The sequence below is a fragment of the Sabethes cyaneus genome, chromosome 2 (genome assembly GCF_943734655.1).
Source record: "Sabethes cyaneus chromosome 2, idSabCyanKW18_F2, whole genome shotgun sequence".
NCBI classification, from domain to species: Eukaryota; Metazoa; Arthropoda; class Insecta; order Diptera; family Culicidae; genus Sabethes; species Sabethes cyaneus.
This window is the reverse complement of record NC_071354.1, coordinates 193,686,771-193,706,467: the sequence shown is the minus strand read 5'-3', so window position 1 is coordinate 193,706,467 and position 19,697 is coordinate 193,686,771. Positions and strand designations below refer to the sequence as shown.

General features: G+C 39.6%; 1 protein-coding gene across 1 annotated transcript in view; it reads left to right on the top strand.

The window, feature by feature from the left end:
• The window catches only part of LOC128736488 (band 7 protein AGAP004871), a 179,899-nt gene extending 173,273 nt beyond the window's left edge, over positions 1-6,626 (top strand). The window contains exons 5-8 of the mRNA XM_053830973.1: positions 5,442-5,514; positions 5,614-5,696; positions 5,806-6,065; positions 6,332-6,626. Of these exons, the coding sequence (XP_053686948.1) occupies positions 5,442-5,514; positions 5,614-5,696; positions 5,806-6,065; positions 6,332-6,626 (711 nt within the window). The remainder of the gene's footprint in view (positions 1-5,441; positions 5,515-5,613; positions 5,697-5,805; positions 6,066-6,331) is intronic.
• The last annotated feature ends 13,071 nt before the right edge of the window (positions 6,627-19,697 follow it).

Genomic DNA, 19,697 nt, shown 5'->3' with positions numbered 1-19,697 from the left:
GCGGGAAAGACGGACACTTATCATATTTCATAAACAATAATTTTTTGAAGCAAACCAATGATGGGAAATGTTTCTATAGACTGAATAAACACTTTTGAATTAAACTGCCGATTTCTAGCAGCGCAGCTGTCAAACTTATAAGCAAAACAAAGAAAAAATGCCTAAATACGCTAACCGATGTAATTTTGTGTGTGAAGAAAATAGCTGGTAAATCGTTAAAAAGCAATACTTTCGTGCTATATCGACGACATTACGTTAGTTTGACCCTTCACTGAATGTCCATTGGAAATCTAGTGAATTTTTGAATATTCAGTAAAAAGTTATTAAAGTTTGAAAAAATGGTATCCAAGTCGGGAAAGACGGACACCCGAAGGTAGGGAAAGACGGACACAAAGATTCCGTACTCATTTTGCCTAACAACGATTTAAATTGCAAATACTTGCATATTATACATGTAAAAGTATCCAGAAGTCATTTAACAGTTGGAATAGGCCAACTTTTAGAAACGATTAATTCATCACCAATTAAAATATTGAAGATTATAAAAGGGAACCATTTTATTTCCTCGCTCAAAGGTGGAATTGGGTAGGGGGTTTTCCCAAGCCAATTCTTTCCTAAATACATGATGAAATATGTTAATCTTTCTTAATACTGATAATTCGTCGGCGCGTGACACCTTTTCGCGAGTGTCCGTCTTTCCCATATCAAGTGTCCGTCTTTCCCGCCCATGCGCAGAAACTCTGATTTATACATAATGTTTATAATATTAAAAAAAGTATAAATTTTGGAAGAAATTTTCTAGTACACGCTGTAACTTTATTAGACAGAGACTTAAAGTTTCAATTTGTATGAAAATTGCAATCAATACAGTTATATTTGAGTAGATATTGACTCTTGACCTTAAGGTGTCCGTCTTTACCGCCCTTCCCCTACACTTGAAGTCCACTAAGTCAACAACAATCAACAATCAAACTATGGCCTGCTTTGGCTTCTATTTAATCATGTTCTGTTTTTCGTTTTATTACGTTTTATTTCGACCTCCAATTTTCTAAATATTATTTTTTTAGAGTTCCTAGTGACATACATTTCATGAAATTTTAAGACCCTTCGATTCTAAGCTGTACGATAACAAATTCTACGATTTTCACCGAAGATACTGAAGGACACAAATGCTCAAAAAGTCGTCCTTGTGGAGCTTTAACTGCGTCCAGTATTCAAACTCCATCGCTGTTCTTACTATAGAGACTTGATTGGAATTATACTTTTCGGAAATGAATGGAACATTTGATGCATCTAGTAAACATTTTTCGCGTAACTTTTCTCGAAACTTTCCATAGAATTTAAGTCATATTGGGAGATTGGGAGAAATTTGCGTCACCGTAATAAGCTGCTTCTTCGTTTTGGCCCAGAGATTATTAGAGTTGATCCTCCATTTGAGGTTCGCCCTAATATTTTCTATCGGTCGCAGCTGGGCGACTTGCATACAGAGACTATAGATTACAGAGGCGACAAGGCACTCAAAAATCGCTCAGTTTTGAATCAAAACAGTACCATCACAAATAAAGGTAACTCTCCGTTTTGATTCCAGATTTAGTGATTTTTAAGTGCCTTGTCGCCGTTGTAATTTATAGTCTCAGTAGACTTGTTCACCAAGATCCATTTCTAAGGCCATTTTAAGAGGATACCCTACTCTGGAAGGTCGAAAAATAATAGATTATCGTAAATTTAAGGGTTGGGTATTTTGGTTTTTGGTTAAGATATATTTGAACATGCAGAAAAAAATTTCAGCTAAATCAGATTACTAGATTCGGAGATAACACGTATCGCCAGCTGAAAAAACATGGTTCCGAGAAAAACGCGTTCAAAGTTACGTACAGCAATGCACTTCCCTTGAGGTGACCCCACAATCTTCGCCATAACTTTCCACCTAGATCAGATATCAAAAAATCCTTTTGGCCTGACGTTTCTGAAGGTACAAGGGTCTCCAAAATGCAAAAAAAAATCGATTTTTTCGACTTTCCAGAGCAGGGTCCCTCCTTAAGGTGGAAAAGAGTTTCCACCTACCTACGAGCAGGGTTTTTGACGACGTTGTCGAATGCTGTCGGCCCGACGATAGACTGGTTGACCACCGAACCTTCAGTGGTGCTGAACCTAGTCGCCTGTCGATGTTGGTCCAAGTGGTGCGGTCACGTGATTCACGGGAAACCTTCAACAGGGGTTAACGTGCTCGCCGACAGCACTCACGTTCTAAAATTCCGCTTCCGATCGCCGGGAACGGAATGAAGCCCTGCTTCAGACTCGGTACCTCGGTGAACGAGGACCGGCTCTCGGACTTCGATCCACAAAAAGGTCGTAACGTGAATTATTGGACAATTGACGAACGTTGTGAATATTTCGTAACGGATTAGTGAACTTACCAACGCCTCTGTTTGACTACCTTGTAGGGTGAACCTTAACGTAGTACAGAAACTAATCGTAGAAATTGCCAGCCAAACATTGACCGGATAATAAAACGCCTGTTGGAAGTGTGCTGGGGTCCAACACGAACGTATGTTAGAATCAAGATGTATATTTAAAGGAGAAAAAAAGTATGGTGGTCTGTGCCTAGAGGAACGAATGAGGGGTTCACGTAGAACTACAAATGTGGGTACAATTCGACAATGCTTGACAATTTGAAAATGTTCAGCAATTTGTTGCGCAAATTTATACTACCTATACTGTATTGCAATAAATATCCTAAAGCATTTATATACATTTGTTAAATGAAGTTAAGTTTAAATATTCTAAATGTCTGTACTCGGTGTATCATTTTTAACAGTTTCTTAGAGTTTGTAGTTCCACTAAGACCCATCAGGCCACAACTACGCATCTTCTAATGATTGTGGTGCTGGTCAACTTCAAGTAACTTAAGGCTTGAAACTGGTACGCAATTGACGAAGTTAGCTTACTTAAGGAGCTTGCCGACAACTACGATTAAGCGGAAAAAATAAATAGCTGCTCTGGATTATTATTTACTACACTGATTTGTATTCGTCAATTTCCACGAAATTATTGATAGTACCATTCATTGTGACAGATTGATTTGAAGTATAATTGTCTTACTATCGACATATGCAGGCAGTTAAAATATCAATTAGCTAACGTCCTCTACAACTTACTAGTTCATTTCGGCACTCGACTTTACATCTATTTGCATACTTGACAGAAATACAACTGAAACTATGTAAAGAATTACAAGCAAATAACTGACGCAAAGCAGCAAACGAAATGCTCAGAAACTATTCTCAGTCGCAGATTTTTCACGCTTTGAGAATTACTGCATCACGTCACATGCACAAATATCCGTTCCGCGCAAGACAACAGTTTCAAAACAGTTGCATTATAGGGATGGAATTTAACGAAAGGAAAGGATGGCCGCTCAATTTTCTATGACATTTCACTTTCAGGACATCAAATTGGACTAGATTCAATGTTTAAAGATGATATTAGTTGAAGCAAAGGGGTGAATTTAGGGGTGGTTACGTTTTATTGTTTACGGATAACCTCCAAATTGAAATGAATTTGATTATGGCCGCTTAAATCCGATCTGGTGCGGGATTTCGACATATTCCATTTAGTGCAGGTACTCACTGGAATATTTATTCGCCGCCTGTAATAATAGCCAGGAGTCAAATCACATGGATAACATTCTCGTACTATAGTCGGGACATAAACCTCTCGTAGCTGGTTGTTATAATTTTTAACTACTATTCGATCTAATGCATTATTAGCTGCTAGTCAGCTTACTTACTTATCAACGTTACAATTTGTTGTCAGAAAAAAACTATTTCCTGAATGCCACATTTTGCGTGAATATTCCCCATGTAGCATCAGAAAGTACTGGAAATGAGTGTCAGTGACAAGCAAGAACTCCGTTGTAACGTTTTTATAAGCAATTCTAAGCAAACATGTGGGGTACCTCACCTGCGGTGAGGTAAACAACAGTCAGTAGTAGGTGCTATTGGATCGCTGGATGGTTGAAAACCTGAAATGTTTATTTTTAGGTGTTATATATATATATCAATCACAATGAGAAATAAAGCGAGTGAAAAGTTAAATTACGGTTTACATACCTGACAAGAGATTTTTCGAGATAGTCCTGCCATTGGCAAATTCTTCTACTAAGCGTACGTCTCATGGTATCGTGGTTCAAGCAAGTGGCTAGGATTCGAATTCTAGACTAAAATGGCAAAAGTTTCTACGCGCATTGGGATCATATTGCATACAAAAAAATCAATAATTTCGGACCGATGATCCTCAGTAGATTGTTGCACACTCCTTTTTCCGAAACTGATCTTTCAGCAACTCTGTTCCCCTAGTATAGGTTGGCACTTTTTGTTAGCGAACGAAGCAGTATAAGAGGTTATGTTCAATATAATCAACAGTCTAGCTATAGTGACTCGTTTCAACGGCCTTTCGTGGATTCCAATTTGATGTTTAATTGAATTTATCGTGAATGGGTTGTAGATGGTTGGTGGATAGCACTTTAACTAATTTTAGCTAGTATTGAACATATCGGAACTGTAGACAATTGCCGTCACCTGCTGCGTCAAAGGCAAAATAGCTGCTGGAGGCGGCCACAGATTACGATCATCGTTGCACTTTTCGGGATACCGATACTGCTTCCATCGGTGATATGTTCAGTACGTGTAGCAGAATAAATTAATCAAATAACAATAACAATCAGCTGCCTACGCTCAAAGTTTTTCGTTCACTACAGTATTTTGTTTACTGAAGTCGTTTTTTGACGTTTTATTGTTGATTCAGATTAACCGTCAGCCACCGTTAACGGAACGTTAACGTTAACCGCATCGTTCTGCGGAACAGAACGTCATCATTAATTCCATCTCATGAGAAACATGATTTAATATGACAGTTGTCTGTATGTTAATTGTTTTAACATCGTAGAGTTAAGACTTAAGTATTGGAAATGTAGCGTATAAACGAGTCAAAGGTATGCTCATTTTCCTTTATAGACTCCCGAAGAGAAGTTAGCGATTTATTTTACAATACAATGCATAAGCGCAGCTCATAAGACCAATAACGATAACTAACCTAACCCCGAAACAAAACGCTGCTTCAGCTAATTAGCTGTTAGCGGATCAGCAGGATTTTCTCAAAATCCTATCTCTGAATATAAGAAAAATATCCACAAATAATATACTAAAAGCAATGTTGTACTGAAAGTAAAGTCGTAATAAAAAGTTGATCTATATTTAATCTTAGTTTTTATCTTTAAGTAAAAATGCTATTGCAGCAAAAGCGAACCAAGAATTGAGCTACCAGCTAATTTTTACTACACGAACAGACTTGTTTTATGGCAGAAAATATTTCTATCAATCACAGAAGCACAAGATGGATTACAGCCATCCTCTGACTAATTTGTTTTTCCTACCTTCCAGGTGGTACAGGAATACGAACGGGCCGTCATATTCCGTCTCGGTCGTCTAGTACAAGGTGGAGCCAAGGGTCCAGGTTAGTAATGCACGGTGCACCGCATCTAAGTTAATCAATCATGCCACTGCTGGCTGCTGCAGTATTTTTCTATTTATCAACTACCATTTTCTCGCCTAGGTATCTTCTTCATCCTACCATGCATCGACGCCTATGCACGGGTCGATTTGCGTACTCGCACGTACGACGTCCCACCGCAGGAGGTAAGCTTCTTCTCTTCCGGACGATGCGCAACGCCGCCCGTTGATGAACTCATCAGTCCTGCAAATGGCTTGAATCATTCACTTCGCATTTCCTCCACCTTCGTTGCAGGTTTTGACAAAGGATAGCGTGACTGTTTCGGTGGATGCCGTCGTATACTACCGGGTTTCCAATGCGACCGTCTCGATTGCCAACGTCGAAAATGCCCACCACTCGACTCGGCTGCTCGCTCAAACGACACTGCGGAACACGATGGGTACCCGGCATCTGCACGAAATTCTCAGCGAACGGATGACAATCTCCGGCAGTATGCAGCTCTCACTGGACGAAGCGACCGAGGCCTGGGGCATCAAGGTGGAACGGGTGGAAATGTAAGTGTTTGTCTAGTGTATTGTTCCGTAACTTTCCGACTTGCGAACGCAGCTACTTGTGCGAACAGAGTCGAACTGTGGAAAATTTTGTTGGCGGAAAAGTGTTATGTTTTCGCAAAATATAAAGATCCTACTTATTGAAATGAGTACGAACATAGAGGAACTGAAAAGTGGTAAAAGTCGACTCTGTTCGTACCTCATTGAAAAAACAATTTTTCCTGAAAACTTTTTCCGATAAACGTCTTGCGTTTTCTAATTTACCACAGCAAGGACGTCCGCCTTCCGGTGCAGCTGCAGCGTGCTATGGCGGCCGAAGCCGAAGCTGCCCGTGAAGCCCGCGCCAAGGTGATTGCGGCCGAGGGTGAGCAGAAGGCCTCGCGGGCGCTACGTGAAGCATCCGAGGTGATCGGTGACTCGCCGGCTGCCCTGCAGCTACGCTACCTCCAGACGTTGAACACCATCTCGGCGGAGAAGAACTCTACCATCGTGTTCCCGCTGCCAATCGACATCCTGACGTACTTTATGAAGTCCAAGGAAACGTTTGCCGCCTCGCACTCGTAAATTGCCAGTGCCGGAGGGGCGCACACTGATCTCAGCCGTTTGCTGCCGCCATCGGATTCGATGTAGTCTAGCGACGGGATGGGGGAAAACCGGAACAAATAAAAGTTTTCCCTTCTTCCCGTTCGGTACGTTTTATCAATTCGTTCATTTTTTCCGGGAAACTTTTTCTATTGAAAGAACAATTGTAGCTATGAGACTAAAATTTTTATAAACATATGTGTGTAGTGTACGGCTAAAAGCTCCCCCCAAAACCTTCTCTCTTCGCAGGGGGGGAGATCAAAAATAAACTCTCATCGTAATGCATGTGACTATAAGTGAAAACATTCCGGATAAAAGATGGCAAACTGGAGCAAACAGTCAGGAACAATTTTTTTTGTGAATCATATACAACAAAAACTGGTTTCATAACCGATTTTATCTCTGGTTTAGAGAGACTTTTTTGCTGTCCATATTCTCGTTGTTGTTGATGAAAATTTTATTTGATCTAGTTGATTAATAATTTTGTGCAATTGTGCTTGTTAAATCAAATCAGTTTAAAATAGTAGTGTGATGGCATCAAGTGTTGTTATTATTCTCAAACTTGTATTAAAGTTGAAATTTTTCCATGTTTGCACATTTTTCCTTCTGCTCGGAAAATAAACTTTATTTTTAGACAGAACGCCCTCTCGAGTGTTGTTTTGTTGTTCTCTAGCATTCCGGCACAATTATATTACCAACAATAAACGTGTACAAGCTTAATGCAACTTGCAAATCGGAAAGGAATCGCTCGGTAAAAAGTTTTCCTTATCTGAAAGCCTCTCGAGAGGTACCGACCGACGACGGTTGCCGACGGAGATAACGAGAATCCTCCGCGCGCAAAAGTACCCGTTCTTGTTGTGATTGCCAGAGAGCACCCAACGAGCGTTCGTTTGTCGTTCATAATAATGGTACATTTTTATACTTGTTTTTCTTTTCATTTTCCCACGTAAATTGGACAGTCGGTTGATGAGGGAAGTCATCGAAAATGTCAGTTTTATAATGTAGCTTTTGTTATGCAGTTTATCCTTTTAATTGGGGGTTCGAAGTTGAGACAAATTGATTTTTAGTAAAATAGCCAATGTTGAGACAATCTTTTCTGCCAATTTTTCATATCTTTCAACCAAGAAGAAAATATATATATAGTTTGTTGTGGGAAGCTGAAACTTTTTTCCAAATTTTCACACACCGAAAACTTACGCACGGTTTGTCACTTTTTACGTTTACATTGTTGGAAATATTGTTCATTGCGTTAAAAGATTTAATAATAATGGAAGCAAAAAACTAGTGAACTGAAGAACGGCATTTTTCACTATCATTAGCTAGTAAACAAAAAAAGACGAATCATTACTCAGTCTAAGTTACAATAAATGAAAAAAAAAACAACTAGATAACCATAAATTTGAGTGCAACAAAAGCTGCGAACGATGACCAATAAATCAAACAAACTCGTTAATGGTGATACAAGCTTTAAAGGTAAAGAAAATTCACATTGAACAAGAATCTATACTTATAGAGCAACTCGAACATAGAGAAATATAAAACATGTAGCATGTCACTATAAATCAAATCACATCAGTTGTAATGTTTAAATGCAAAACCAAAAAAAACCTTTCTTCTGTTTAACGAAAATTCATAGTCGATGTTGTCATGTATTGCCGTACTATTGAGCAAAAAAAAAGAATGTACCAAAGAAGTAAAATAAATTGAAATCAAGCACACAGTAAGAGTGTAGGTTACTCAACATTGTCAATGTTAAAAATGGATATTATAAGATAAGCGAAAAAAACAATATTCTTGCATTATTAGCGTAAAACGAAATAAAAAACAGAAAACATTTTTATCATTCACAAACTCTATCAATGTATTTGTAAAGTTTTATCAAAACTGAAATGGCACAGGTAAATGTAATGGATAGCATTATCAAGACAAACATATTTTCAAAGTTTTTCATCTTGAAGTGTAATTGTAGTTCTATAACTATATAAAGGAAAATAAGTAACGGAAGCAAGAGATGAAGAAGAAAAACAACATACACATATTACACGCTAATGAAAGACAAACCATAAAAAGACATTCATTCAGGATACGATTAGCTGCCGAAGCATATGAGTCATTAAGTAGGTACGAACTATTTTATATTGAAAAAAAAACACGCAAATTGATATGATTTCTCCTACTTACAATCTGAACTGTGTCAAATCTAAGTAGTGAAAGCAACCGAGCGACAAATGTTAGATGTCACGTGGAATTTACTGACGAATTGTTACATGCATACACATACCTACATACATACATACACGTACATATATCTAGAACAATACCGAAAACTTTACCTGACCGAAGGAAAAAGGGAGTAAACAATTTGTGTGTGGAATTTTTGAAACAGCTGCAAAAGAAAGCTTCTAGGTATGTGAATCTATTTGGGTATTTCTGTTGCAATCACTCTGTATTAACAATAACTAAAATGAAGTGTAGAAAACAGCGAATTATTACAAACAGTGGAATCAAAACAAAATAAGAAAAAAAATATTAAGTAAGATCGCTGTCCGTATATTTTCTTTTCTATTGCCAACTAAGGATCATGGAAACAAATGAAGTTATGAAATCTTTTAGTGTTCTGCAATAGCAACTCAAACTCATGTGACGAATCAAAATAAAAACACGTTTTTTCAACAAAACCGTTCTGCGTTGTTGTTTCATTGGAAAGAATGTGCGATCGCCTGAAATTGTTGTTTCTTAATTCTTTTGTTTATTGTAGTTCTGCTTGGCGCTGGATTATATTTAATCGTTTGATGCCAAAGAGAGACGTTATTGTAAGCATTTCAACGGCATTCATCATTTTCTAGCAGTTTTGACCAAGCGAAAGGCATTTTACATTAGTTTTCTTGCTGTAAAGAAATCATAAAGTCATTATCTTTAAATTTCATTGAGATTTAAACGATATCTTTTGTCACAAACTAGATTTTTTTCTTGTGAAATCCCATGGAATTCTTCAGAATGCTATTTCAGATTGCTATTTCATAGTAAAGGCGAATCCAAATCAAACCAAGATCTTTTGTCCACCTTTTTCTTACTTAGACGCAACAATGTAGCACTTCAGGTCCAATAACTACTGTGTATATGCCTTAATATAAGTTTCGTAGTTCATCTCGCGGTACAATTTTTTGGCGTAAATCACCTTGTTTTGTTTGTCGTTCCGGTTCGGTACCTTCCGGACCTTGAAGACGTAGAAGTCTCATTCTTTTTTTGGACAAACCTCTATTTCAAACTTCATGTTCTGGCCTTCACCAAGTCAATTATCCTGCCTGACCGCTGCTGGGTCATCTGTATTTCCATGAATGATTTCACCAACCGGGACGCCGCCGTCGAATGATGAATTCCCATATGTTTCCCGATCCATCTGTGGAACGCAGTTGAATTTGCGACGACGGCACTTATCTGCTGGCGGATCTGCTCTTGCTTCTTGCTGCCATCTTGATAATAAAATCGAAGCGAAAAGAGCAAGCCAAGCCTGTCTAGAGGGTTAGAGTGGTGTATCATCACGATTTTCGTATTTGTCTAGATTTGCATAGCAGCTTGTGTAGGCCCCTGGGGGTAACTGTTTGTTTTTTACAAGAAATTAAAGTTTAGTTTTCCTATAGCCGACCGATTGAAATACTGCGCTTACTTCGGGTTTAAACTAGGGGATAGCCATTAGTTTTCGGAAATGCTCGGAAATCAGTAGATCGGTTGTTTATATTTGAGAGGCAGCAGCTTCCGCCGCGGAATGGACATCGGACACAGCGGCGGCTTTGTGCTGTCATTCTGCACATAATCTCGCCAAGTGACCTGATGTTTAAAATTACTTAGCTGGTTTGGCGTGCTGGATCCGTGGTATAGTCCCCGAGGCAAAAAAACTGGCTGTTGTGCTATTATGCGGCTTTGTTCCACTCAAGTACTCTTTCTCGCATTTACTATCTCTCTCTCCTTTTTTCACCCATTGGCTCTCTTGCTTATTTTTTTTATCACTCACTTTATCCCTTTCTCTCTGTCACTCACTATCTTTGTGTAACATATGACTTAACTTACAAATTAATAATTTTAAACTCAATCAACTCTTTTTTGGCCTTCAACTTTTCCATGGCCAAATTATGGCGGCGTTGCTCGTGGAGCTGCTGAGTCTTGATAGCCTGTAATTCCTTGAGTTGCTTTGAAATTTGTTTGTTGTAATATGCCAAATCGTCGACTTTCTTTGCATTTGACTGCAAAATATTCAGCAACTCTGAGTAAAACTTTGCTTGGTTATCTACTTGTTCGCCCAATAAATCTAGTCTTTTTCTAGCTCTTTTTCTTTTCCGGGTAGGCTCTTGTAGCTCTGCACCTTCGTCAGTATCGTGGCCCAGGTCATCATCACTGTTATCATTTAATACACCGAAGGAACAATCGTTGATTCCAATAACAGCAGCGGTTAGCCCAACCAGGTTAACCACTCTGTCTTCAAGGGCTGTTAGTTCTATTAACTTGTTTGGCCCACCACCAGTAGCCTGCTGCTCTCGCTTGTTCTGCGTAAGTTTTCTCTTCAAATTTGACTTCCAGTCGAACCACACCTACAATCATTAACTTCCGATTATTTATATCGTTACTTATCATTTCCATAATTCTCGGGAACTTTTTCAAAAGAACCTAGGTAACTCTTTAGTGTGCCTTTCTTCCGATTATTGCATTAAATACATTTTCAAAGCAAATCTACTTAACGCTTAGCTTACTACAGACACCAGCAACCGATTCATGCAAAGCTGATATGTTAAAGTGCATTTGTATCGCCGTGATAAGCGGAAGAGAAGAGACTGGAAGAGAATCTTTTCATTCGATTTGTCCTTTTCACTCAACCGCTGATACACAAGTGTCAAGAACTGTTGTGCAATGCTGCCAGAAAATCTGAAAATTTTGATAAACAGTGCAGCCGAAACGAATTTTTTAAAACTCAACATTCGTGATTTGGTGAAAAGAAACTCAACATTCTTACAATTTGTATAAATAAATGTAATAAATAAATTATTCGACCCATGCACCTTCCAGCATTGGACAAAGAGTAGGAGTCACAAAGACAACTTGTTAAGCGTAGCTACCTATTACCCCCCTTCCTTTCCACTCTTTCCCCTCCATTCCCAAAAAAATCCTTCATTACTTTCCCTTCTTCATTACATTACTTACATTACAATTGTAGAACCATCTTTTCAAAAAATATTAATATATCCCTCTAACGGGTAGGACCGTCTGTAGACGGCCTTCGCTTTTGGAGCTCCAGAGCCGCATACGATTTTTTTTAGTTGGCAATATGCAAAATGTGTTCAGAACAGATTTCAGGACATTTTGATACTAATATCATAACATTCTGACCATGCATTCAAAAGTGATAATTTTTCAAAAACAAAAATTCCGAAAAATTCCGAAGATAATTAATGCGTGAATATTCCCTTTTTTACTTTTGAAGGAAAAGAACACCTAGAGAAAAATGATTGACTTAAAAAAAAATTCTATGAGTAAATTTCATGCATTATTTTAATTTTGTAATATATCTGAATTGAAAAAATATCTGGACATAGCGTTAGACATGAAAAAACTGAAAAAATGACTTTTTCTTACCTGGCGCTCCTCCAGATAATTATTTTTGCATGAAAATCGGAACTTAAGGTTTTTTGTGTGTACTTTCATGATAAAATAGTCATTAGCTTGATCGCTTCGTTTTTACGGTGTTGCCCGTTAGAGGGATATGCCTTACCGCATTTCAAGGTCAAAAGACTAAAAAACACGAGTTTGGTCATTTCGCTTAACTGACTCGTACACCGCCTTGAAGTCTATGAACAGGTGGTGCATTTGTTGGTTTCTAAAGGCCTCAATCTGCGAAACAAGATGCGAAAGAAAAAATTGTATGCCAAGTTGAGGAGGATTGTACCACGATAACTGCTACATTTGCGTCGATGGTCCTTCTTGTAGATTACATTAGATGGTCCTTCTAGTGGATACATTAGACCATCCAACTGATCCGCTGGTAGCTCCTCCTCAGTTCGTACATTTAGCATGACACGATGGATCATACCCCGACTTTTGGTAAGTGTACGCTGCAAATCCCTTCTGAAAATACCTGCAGTTGGTCTGTTATACGTTTCCGTCACTTTTCGTTTTCCGTTTGTGTTCCCTCAAAAATATTTCGGAACACCTGGTGGCACGTGTTGGTGTATTTTTCGTAAGACCGGAAGTTACCGGACTGGTCAGCGTTTTGTATGCTGCTTGATCGAAACGTCTTGCGAAGGGAACAGCAGGCCCAACTGCCAGCTTGAATATGTTCTTGAATATCCTTACTCGTAGTATGTCGGCGTTGACCAGAGATCTCAAATATATAAGCTGAACAACCACTTGAAGATCATTACCGGCAATAGTCACTGTCCATGGAAAGCGAACGTTGTTTTCTTTGGAGCCTCTTCGTACCCTATACTTGGGAAGTATTGATTTTTAAAGGCATAGATGGCATAGATTACTTTCGCCGTCCCAAAGTTTCTGGCAATAACGGTCGTCAAGGTTGTCTGCGCAGGCTCTTTGCTTCTGCCTCAAAGAAGATAGACGGTTATCAACTGTATCAGCGGTGTGGTATAACACTGAACGTGCCGCCTGCTTTGATGGTCGGCATCCACCCGCTCGCTCGCTTCTACCACACTACAATTTCTAACCGTCTATCTTCTCCGTCGGCCGGAGAGCGTCGTAGGTAAGCATGTATGGAATGGTTAAGACTGGAGGGACAAAATTAGATATGAGGCTATCTAATATTAGGGTGCGGCGGTAGTTTAATTGCAAAAACGCTTGGGCACCAACCGAGAGATTGTGAATTGGAGTCCCACCTGCCATTGAACGACCCAATATATTTTTGGCTTCATATCGAAATTTCCCAGTTTCACCCAATCTATCTTTTTTTTTCACCAAACGCTCCTTCACTTTACAAAAAAGTTTACGTTGGTTTGCGACAGAGTCAGAATGAAGTAAAAACAGAATAAAATACAGGACTGTCCATTCTCTTACCGCAATCTTCTGCGCTATTCTAATGGACTCGATAGTACCCCCGAACGTAGCACATCACTCACTCAGTTACTTACATATGAGCAGCATTATTAGTATTACTATAGAAATGTCTAAACTTGACGAGCGGCAAACGCTCACATGAGCCGCTCTTCCTAGGGTAAGTCTTAGTTGATCTTATCATCTTGTTTCTTTGAGACCTAACGTGGATAACACGTGTTCGAAAACATACACTGATGAAGCCTGTCAGTTGTAGGTGAAATACTTATCTGTCGAGAATAAATATACAGAGTAGAATTTAATTAGAAAGTTTTCTTTTTTATTTAATTTCAGGTTTCGCATTCTACTAAAACGCTTCAAAAACTTGAGTCACAACTTCTTACTTACTTAAGTGGCTTGCCATGCTAAAACAAAGTCTGTTGAACACGGTTTCTCCAGTTAACTCGGTTATAGGCTACCGCTCTCCAATTCCTCGGACACCGAGTACTCTACGCCAGATCTGCGCTCCGGGTCGTCTTGTTCCTACTAGCTTTGAGGCAAACACCATGTTATCAGGAGGCCGGAAGAGTGGTTGGATGGCCTCATTTGCCCAATTTTCAAAAAGGGACATCGACTGGAGTGTAAAAACTATCGAGGAATTGCATTGCTCAATTCTGCCTACAAGATGCTTTCCCGTATCCTGTTCTGCAGACTGAGACCTTAGCGGAGTTCTTCGTCGGCGAGTACCAAGCTGGTTTTCGTGAGGGTCGCTCCACGACGGATCAGATGATACCCTGCGTCAGTTGCTAGACAAGTTCCGGGAGTACAACTTACAAACACACCATCTGTTTATGGACTTTAAAGCGGCGTACGATTCAGTCACACGAAATGAGCTGTGACAGATAATGCTCGAACATGGTTTTCCGACTAAACTAGTTACGCTGATTCGTGCGACGCTGGACGTATCCAAATCATACGTTAGAATGGCGAGTGAGACCTCCGCTGCTTTCGTGACGTTGGATGGACTGAAGCAAGGGGATGCACTCTCTAATCTGCTATTCAACATTGCTTTGGAAAGTGCATTACGAAGGGCAAACGTGGAAAGGAATGGAACTATCATCACGAAATCTCACATGATTCTTGGTTTTGCGGATGACGGATCGTCGGAATCAACCGTAGAGCAGTGGAAGAGGCCTTCAGGCTCTTTAAAAGGGAAGCTGCGAGATTGGGACTTACCATTAACACTGCCAAAACGAAGTACATGGTTGCTGGCAGGGAACGTGGGAGACCACGTTGGTGCTGAGGTGGAGTTAGATGGGGAACGATATGAAGTAGTGGAGGAATTTATATACCTTGGTACACTCGTGACATGTGACAACGATGTAAGCCGCGAAGTGAAACGACGAGTTGCAGCCGCGAAACGGGCTTTCTACGGATTACGTGACCAGCTGAAGTCCCGTAGTTTGCAAATTCGCACAAAACTGGCGCTCTACAGAACACTAATCCTCCCGGTGGCTCTTTACGGACACGAATCATGGACGCTAAAGGAAGCTGATCGACGAGTGCTTGGGGTTGTTGAGCGTAAAATCTACACTTGGTGGCAAAATGGAAAATGGAGTGTGGCGCAGACGCATGAATCACGAGCTGTACCAAGTATACAAATGTGCGGATATAGTGAAGGTAGTGCAATGTGGCAGGCTGCAGTGGGCTGGGCACGTGGCCATAAGGCCCGACGAAAGTGTAGCCAAAACTATTTGCAGTAGAGAACCAGGAAGAGGCCGTAGACTCCGAAGCAGACCCCGCATCCGGTGGGTATGTGCTGTCGAAGATAATGCACGTTCAGCTGATGTTCGTGGGGATTGGAGAACGGCAGCGCAGGACCGACGGTACTGGAGGACCATAATTCGTTCGGGGCAGAATCGGTAACGGACCGTTGCCACTAAAGTAAAGTAAGTACCATCTTACAGCTTTGCAGGGTAGCTGCCCGACATTCTTGCAACATGCCCTGCCCATCGTGTCCGTCCAGGTCTTGCCACCTTCTGGAAACTTGCTTGGCGTCAGCTTTGTTTCATTACTTACTTCGACCGGCCTTCCGTCACTTGTAAAAAACTACCGGTATAAAAAAAACCTTTAACGTGTTTACTTATAATTACGTTAGACTCTGCTAAAACTTGGTTAAAACTGCTCAAAATGCGTTAAAAGTGTACAACCGATATCCTGAGTAGTTTTTCAAAAAATTGGTAGGAGGAATCCAAAAGTACGTTATTTGTCACAGTGAATAATTCAATTATTGGTAGCAATTTATTAGCTAAATTTTCTAAACAAAATTTGATTTTGCAGGTATACTTTGAGGGCATTTCTAGTAACAAAAATATCCTATGTCAGATAGAATTGGGTAATGATTTTTTTTCGACTGAAACCATGTTTGGGGACTATAAAAACTCAAAATATTGATAAAAATCATGAGACAGAGAGGCATTGCACTTGCCCCCTCTTCCAGAGTACATGTTATACAAACAAAAAAAATTTAATGCACAACACAACGCCAACGATGGGCTGTACGATAGATATCGCCCCCAAAACAGCATGGTAACAATGCAAAAAAAAACTACCAGCAGCAGTTACGAGCTGTAAAGGCAGCCAGGCGTCGGAAAGTTATTAAAATGATTGTTTTTATCCATCTCTGCGTCAGTTTAGCGTGTCTGTCACTCTGTCACCGCACGTGCTGGCGGATAGTTATTGTAAAAGGCGATCGTGAGAATGTGAATTTAATTTCGACGAAAAGTGATTTTCTGGCTGGCACAAAATGGTTACAATCGAAAGGATGCTGCAGTTGGCAATAATGGTGCTAGCAGTTTGGTCCAATGGTGCCGGTGTAATGGTTTCCAGTGAAGTTAGAAAATCCAGAGCTCTCCTCGCCGGATTTGCCAACACCAACCGAGACCGAAGATGTAAGTCGAGTGCGAAAGCGAATTTTCTTGCTTCGCTACTGAGTTTTAATACTACAGAGCAGCCGAAAGAGAACGTTACAAATTGGATATATGGAAGTGGGTTGAAAAATGTGATAAATGTTAAAAGTTAATTCAATTTTTGATATTTATCACCACCATAAATCATCCGTTACATATTGAGTTGAGTTTCTATGGTTAGTTTTGCCACTTTTTGCGTTTTTAGTTTGCCTGGTGTTTTGGAAAAAAGAGTGTCATGAAGGGTGAGTTGCATAGTTTAATACTCTTCGTGAAACGACTCTTTGTTAGATTACTGAAAACCATTATTATCTTATTTTTTAATTGGTGATTGAACATTTTTAAACTAATAATTGTTATAGCTATACAGCGAAAAGTAGAACTTAAAAGTGAATTGTCTTTGTTATCACTGAAATAACTGACAGTGAAAATATTAACTGTAATAAAGTTATTTGATTTCTTAGAAATCACTGGGCGATGCTCGTGATCGATAAGCATTCACTTTTATCACATCCAATGTTGAAAAAGCTGTTCAGAACTTATATATCACTTTGTATAAAAATGGAGCAGTTTTGAACTTTTTTGTAGCCGTAATACTATGTGGTGTTACTATCATTTTGGAAAATATCTTTATAGTATATGATGGATAATCAAACCTGCATGCATTGCCACTAAACAAGCCATCCTTCTCGATTTCCTATCAAAGTTACTCTCTAGCCAAGATAGTAGCGGTAAAGAATAGCTTTGTCTTCCATGCATGTGTTTAGACCAACAAAGCCGCAAGCATGATTAATATAGAAGATGCCACGCTCTTAACCTACTGCGAACTGGCTTCAGCTTCCACTTTTCATGTGATATTCACGACACAGAGCGGAAAGTACTCTGAAGCACGCTGCCTGCCTGGTCGAAGATTGTGTGCAGGAACGTAAGATTCACACAAAAGGAAAAACAGAAGAGGAGAGCTCCATTAGAACCATTGAATATTGTACTCGTTAACGCCTTTTTTTCGGTGGGTGTGAAGCGAACGCGGGCAAGCGGTAGTAGAGCGCTGCGGATGCTTCAATCTTGTGTAATGGCGCCGGGCCGGATAATCACACTTCCTTCGGGCTTCCAGCTTCTAACCTATACTCTTCTAGTGTTTTTCCTGAGCTTGTCTGTACATACATACGTGGTATGCTGAAGCGCTGATAAAGGTGACAGGGATGGAATCAGGATGACGCCACTTTAATCCGACGGAAGGAGTTGCTGAGGCTGCAGATCAGAAAATGATAAAAGTTCCTTTGTTCTACGGCGGATATTTTTGTTTAGCATGGCTGTTTTCATTACAGTGTGTCAGAGGTGGGAGGATATAATTAGTTCGATCAAAATTGTTTTATGAATGTGACAAATGTTATGAATTCGAGTAAGTGCTCTAAACTAATAAATAATTTATAGCAACAATACACTGAATTTGCGTATTTACATGGAGTGTTCACAGCGGTTTCAACAAATATCTTAAAGGTATATTATGATAACACCCGTTATCAAACTTATAAACAGTTTAAGGCTCACTTTAGTCAGATTTCAGTCGACTTCTTTCGAGCTGTCTCGCTTTTTTTGCGAGATCCTACCGGATTCCAATCCAGCGCTTCCAAATTTTGTTTTGGTCTCTGCGCAGTGTGTGCCCACCTCTACTTACGTTCTAGAATATATTTTAATATCTTTTTCTGTTGATACCTGTCTACTTTTCATACGCCTCCGCTACTCCCCGGCTTCAGTTTGTACTCCGTCAACTATAGTGCGCAGTACATTCCCTTCAAAGCAGCGTCACAACTTCCGTGAGTAGCGTCACAGCTTCAAGTCCATAAAAACTACCATTTGAACATTGTCAGTTTCATGCCGCTGGATCTGCTCACCTGTGTTCTTGTCCGCAGTTATCCACGATTCCAAATACACGAACTCATCTAGCACTTCTAGTTTGGCGCTGTCGACGGTTACCGTAGGTGGGAAGCGCATGGTTGTCTCCCTTGGGCATCTTTCATGTATTTAGTCTTCGACGCATTTATTTTTAGCCTAATCCTCCTAGACTTTCGGTCTCGCGTAGATTGCCACCTCCATCTCAAAGTTCTTGGCAACATCATATTAAGGGGGCATAGTACTTTTTCAATTTAAAAAAGTCGAATTTTTTTTATTGATTATTTCGAAAGATTAACATTTTGACCATATGTGTTTCAAGTCATTTCGATGAATTCCAAAAATTGACAAAGTTACAGCTATTTGTACCGCGCATGTCTGGAGCGATTACACAGCGAATAAAAACTTCAACGTCGTTTTTCTCGAAACCAGGTTTTGAAAGTCGGTACCATAAATATCTCAAGAACGGCTAAAGCAATTCTCATGATTCTTTTTTTGTTTCAAAGCTAACAAAATTATCTAGTGTTTGACCCATCCTTTTTTTGATATTACAATTTTTGTAGTTTTAAGAAATGTTTAAAGTCAATTTTTTCGGCTAAAAACCTTACTTTTATGTTTGAATGTCCGCCATTTTGTTATGCGTTCGAATTTTAAAAAAAGGATGGGTCAAACACGAGATAATTTAATATTCTTTCATGTCGTTTTGGAATTTTTCAATTCGGATAAGCCCCCCAGCGCCAATCCATGGTACCGCAAATCATGTTTTTTTCGCATGATCATGTTCAAGGAGCCGTAGGGGAGAGGGGAAGAGGTTCACATATGCAAACAAAACTGAAAATATTAGTATAAAGTACAATGTTTAGCAAGCAATAAACCCGAATCGATTCGCTTTTCGCGTTATCGAGAAAAAAAAATTGAAATAAGGCAAAAAATATGGTGTAAAAAGTACTATGCCCCCTTAAAGGCATCTTTGGTGAAAATGATGCCACTCATTAGTCGGATCACCCCTTTAAAATTGATGTTGAATATCACACAGTATAAGCCGGCACTTTGTCTCAACCACCACCGTGTCTCGAAGGTCTCAAGAGTGCACCCGTGATGCCCACGAAACATATCACTCGATCCAATGTAGGTTTGATCAGTCTTGTCAGTTTGTCCGAAAAAC